This window comes from Nymphaea colorata, chromosome 3, assembly GCF_008831285.2.
Source record: "Nymphaea colorata isolate Beijing-Zhang1983 chromosome 3, ASM883128v2, whole genome shotgun sequence".
Lineage (NCBI taxonomy): Eukaryota > Viridiplantae > Streptophyta > Magnoliopsida > Nymphaeales > Nymphaeaceae > Nymphaea > Nymphaea colorata.
Window position 1 is genome coordinate 3,744,318 of NC_045140.1, and position 4,368 is coordinate 3,748,685.

The following is a 4,368-nucleotide window of genomic DNA, read 5'->3' on the forward strand; positions in this document are numbered from 1 at the left end:
ACTTTATTTAAATATAAAAATTCCATTGATTTTTAAATAAATTGTTAGATATACATGCTAATTTAAGCTTAGAGTGTTCTTTAATTAGAAATTTGTACATCACCTAATTTTAGTTTTATAATTTAAGTGATAATTTAAAATATTTTCATGTGATTTAAAAATTAAATAAAGTGGCGCTACGTATGCGCACAAAAAAAACACTCGGACCGGAGAAAGAGTTTGTCCTCCCTTTATTAAAAATATGAAAACAAAAAAAAACAATTCGTAAACTCTAGAAGGTCCCGTCATGGCCAATCGCCGCAATTATTAGGGGTGATTCAGTAATTTCAGGAGACCGGCACCGCCTTAATATATTCCACCTCATCCCCTCCCTCATTCGTCCGTCGTCAATCACGCGTGCCGTCGTAAGCGGGCCGTCGAGTTTCTTCCTTCCAGGTCTCTCCCTCTCTCTCGCTCTTTTGTTTCCTGAGGAGGGAAAAGAAATCATTTGCTCGATCGTAGGAGGAAGATCATCATTGGCATACTTTCTGATCCGTTGGTGTGATGATCTTTGGAACCCTTTTGTTTTACTTTGGTCACGATCTTTTGGTTTGTTGCTGACAGGCGGAGTCGTCGTTTCTTCCTCCCGGCGACGATACCAGAATGACTCATATCCTTCATAAACTGAGAATGTTTTAAATGCCTTCTCCTTTTTAGTGTCTATTTGCCCGATGGTATTTTGTGTCGGAGTTTCCTTCGGCGATCTTTTATTCAAAACTCCAATAATCCATGTTTTTCGTGTCTTTTTTGTGTGAATCTAATGCCGTTTTTGTGTCTCAAAACATGCCTTTGTTGATATTTTATCCCCTCTTTTTCTTCACTGTTGTTTATTGGTTTTGTGAATTGAGATGCGCTTTACCTTGACGAGATGGCCCACGGGGAAACCAGAGAGAGCGAGATCGGGAGAGGGCTCAGGCGAGGAACCCCAAGGGAAAGGGCAGGGATGATGGGTTGACTCCGGAACAGAGAAGGGAAAGGTAATCTTTTCCTTTCTCCTTTATCCCATTGTTGCTCTTGATCTCATCTGTTAATGGCTTTCTTCAATTGCTCATGTTTGCGGGAGCTGGTCCTGTGAACTGAGTTGTGCTTTTGAATCTTTGATTGGCCTCGTTCTTGTTATGTCTCTGCTTTGGGTTTTTAGGTTTTTGGAGTGAGTTGGTTTTTCGTTTTTTTCTGAGATGGTGATAATGGTTGGGGTGTGTTCGTTTTCTCTATTATTGATATACTTTATTTCGTTTGATTGATGCTTCTTTTTTGGTTGGTTCTGGCGTCCTGTCCTCCAGGGATGCCAAGGCGCTTCAGGAGAAGGCAGCGAAGAAAGCTGGGGGGGGAGAAGCAGCAGCATCCGGGAATGCGGGAGGCGGTAAGGGCACTAACAAGAAGTAGCATTCGTCACGAGGTTCGATTCGGTTATCAGGGTTCCTTGATCCTTTCTTTGTGACGTCGCCTCCTGTCAATTGTATGTTCGTCCAGTTGGATCTATCATGATGTAAAACCATTATACAAGTGCCGATAAAGAGAGAACGACTGTTTATTTGCGTCTGTACTTTGTTGTTCCCTGACCTGTTTATGAATTCCAGGTTCTCCTTTCAATCGATGCAGTGTCCCTTTTCAATTTGGTTTTATGGTTCTTCTTGTCTTTGTTTGTTATGCGTGCTTAATTATATTTTCTTGGTCGAAAATTCCTTCTAAAGGTTTTTGGATTTTTTTTTTTTTGGGGTCTTACGATGGAGCAGCAGAGATATTCGTGTATCATTGTTTCATTGACGTTGGATGTGGTAAGTTGCCGTTAGGACACAAGAAAATTACAGTGTCGCGGTATACTAACATAGATATGGTAACAAGACGTCGGAAAATGCTGTTCTGCATCTTCTCTTTCTTTTGTTTCTTTTTCTTTTTTACTGGTTGATCTGTGGCATTTCTCTTTTGTTTCATATGTTCCTTTTTTCAATTTGAGGTGCCGTGGTTGGTCTATTGTGGAACTTATCATGATGCTTAACTACTCTGCCTACTGATAGCTAGATGCAAATGAGCATCAAGGATTGTACTCTAAATCTGAGTTGTGTTGGTGATCGCTCATGTGAAATTTATTCTTGTTATGCATTAGTATGAGCAGTGATGCATTCAGTTTCCCAGCTCGTTCGCTTGTAAGGATTTTTCTTTTTCTTCCCTTTTTAAATTTTCAAAAAGCTAGGGGGTATCAATGTTCTAGATGTCTTCCGCTCTTGGCCTAGTATCTTTTATCTCAAGAGAAACCTATTTTTCGTTGGACTCAAGATCTTGCAGTCTAACTTCCATCTAGATGTCTTCCGCTCTTGGCGTGGTATCTTTTGTCTCAAGAGAAATCTATTTTTTGTTGGACTCAAGATCTTGCAGTTGAACTTCCAAATCTTAAACTCGAAGGTAATATACTGTCAGTTTAAATCAGTTTGGTTGAATTAGCCTCTCTCTCTCTCTCTCTCTCTCTCTCTCTCTCTCTCTCTCTCTCCATATATATATATATATATATATATATATATATATATATATATATATCTGCTTTTTCCTGGTCTACTTTCTTGTATTCCGCGTCGCCCACTGTCATTCTGCATTCATTGTGGGTGGGAGGGACTATTGAAGCACTGTTCATACCTTGTTTGCTTTGCTTCTCTCCAGCTGTTGTTCTTATAATCTAGCAACATTAATGGTTACCCGTCTCACTAATATGAGTCATGTTGCTGGCTGGGATGGCACTAATATGAGTCGTGTTGCTGCTTAGAATGGAATCATGTTCTCTAACCTTGTCTCTCCAAGTAACCTTGTTCATGTGCGATTATTCTTAAGGCCTGGTGCAACTTTATGACGTGCAACTTACAGGCGTTCTCCTGCCACATTAGGTCAAAAAGCACCAATAGACACTTATCTCACTAATATCAACTGCAGAATGATTGCCAATCTACATTAAACAGCCACCCGCTCAAACTTACACATCATGGAGAACATCTCATCTTGACGGAAACTGTTCGTGCAGTAATTATGCATGACTGATGTTCTTGTAGACTGTTCAGCGAATGATATCCTATTTCATTCGTTTATTTTCTCATTTTATTCTGTTTTGTATTGGTCAAATTACAGATTGCGTTTCTGGGAGTTTGAGGGGCCGATTCTCCTGTTCCATCCAAAGAAATGATCGCATGTTCATTGATTGTTATTTTCCAATGCCCTCCTCTTAGGATTTACCCGGAAGAAACCTTTTCTTAACCTGGCTTGTACCGCACATGTTTTTTCTGAGGTAAACGGAACATGCCTTTATTGTCATGATATGAGAACTTTGACTTTCTCTAAGGTAACAGCTAGAAAGGTAGGTAGATATACGAATAAAGTGTCACTCAGTGTTCAATTGCACTTTTCTTGAAGAGTGGAATAGTGAGAGAGAGGGAGGCAATATACGAACAAAGGAATGGTTAGTATTCGAATGCCCTTTCTGTGAAGAACGGAATAAAGGAAAGGTGAAGGGAAAATGCTAAAAACAATGCGATGCGCTCTACGATAGAATCTCGATTGCTGCTTCTTTAACAGTAAACCTTGGTGAGTTACATCTGCATAACTAGATTGGTTGACACAGGTTGCCCACGTGCTTTCCTCGTGAATTCGGTTGAAAGTTTCAGCTACATTCTCTGTTTCCTTGATCTGTAATTAGGCAATTCAGGTGACACTACACCGGCGAATTTTCAACATGATACTGAAGGAAAAAAACGATATCGACCTTGACGCAGTTTTTAAGTCTGTTTTCTCTAGACGAACTTATATGTATATAGTACAAATTAAAGCGGCAGTTTTTGGCTATTGTTTCTTGATGCTAGGAACTAATTTTCTACGTCATTAACCTCTGATCATGTGGCCTCATTGAGTGACTGGTTATTTCCGCTCTTTATTTTCATTCAGACCTCACAAGGCAATTTCGTTGCATTTGTTGCATATTCGATTTCTGTTCTGCAAAGGTTTGGAATTTCCATGGCGACTATATGCCTAATGTGTAAATATGAGATCGATTCATGCAATCACTTATTTGTGCAGTGTGTATCATAGCGTTAGCAGCAACAAGATTTGTTGCTAAACAATAAAATGTTAAAGAGCTCTGTCCCTTGAAGATATTGTTCAAATGGTGGTGGAAGAATTTTGAGTATACAGTAGGGAAGAAGAGGAATAGGCTTAGTAGGGGCTCTAACCAACAATGTCAGTATTTATGAGCGCTATGTTTCCACCAACTAAACTCTAAGCCCTCCTGACATGGAGGCCTAAATTACAAAAATCGAGGGGAGGGAACTCACTGCTCGAGTGAGTGGCTTC

The 4,368-nt window shown here is 39.8% G+C and overlaps 1 protein-coding gene across 1 annotated transcript; it reads left to right on the top strand.

Annotated features, from left to right (window-relative positions):
• The first annotated feature begins 352 nt into the window (after positions 1–352).
• Positions 353–1,654, top strand: LOC116250811 (uncharacterized). Its single transcript, XM_050076494.1, has 4 exons — positions 353–435; positions 604–648; positions 916–1,016; positions 1,323–1,654. Exons 2-4 carry the CDS (start codon positions 643–645, stop codon positions 1,423–1,425), a joined length of 210 nt encoding a protein of 69 aa, XP_049932451.1. The 5' UTR covers positions 353–435; positions 604–642; the 3' UTR covers positions 1,426–1,654.
• The last annotated feature ends 2,714 nt before the right edge of the window (positions 1,655–4,368 follow it).

Coding starts and splice junctions, on each gene's coding strand:
- LOC116250811 (XM_050076494.1), top strand. Junction 1,017..1,322: donor CCGGAACAGAGAAGGGAAAG/GTAATCTTTTCC, acceptor CCTGTCCTCCAG/GGATGCCAAGGCGCTTCAGG.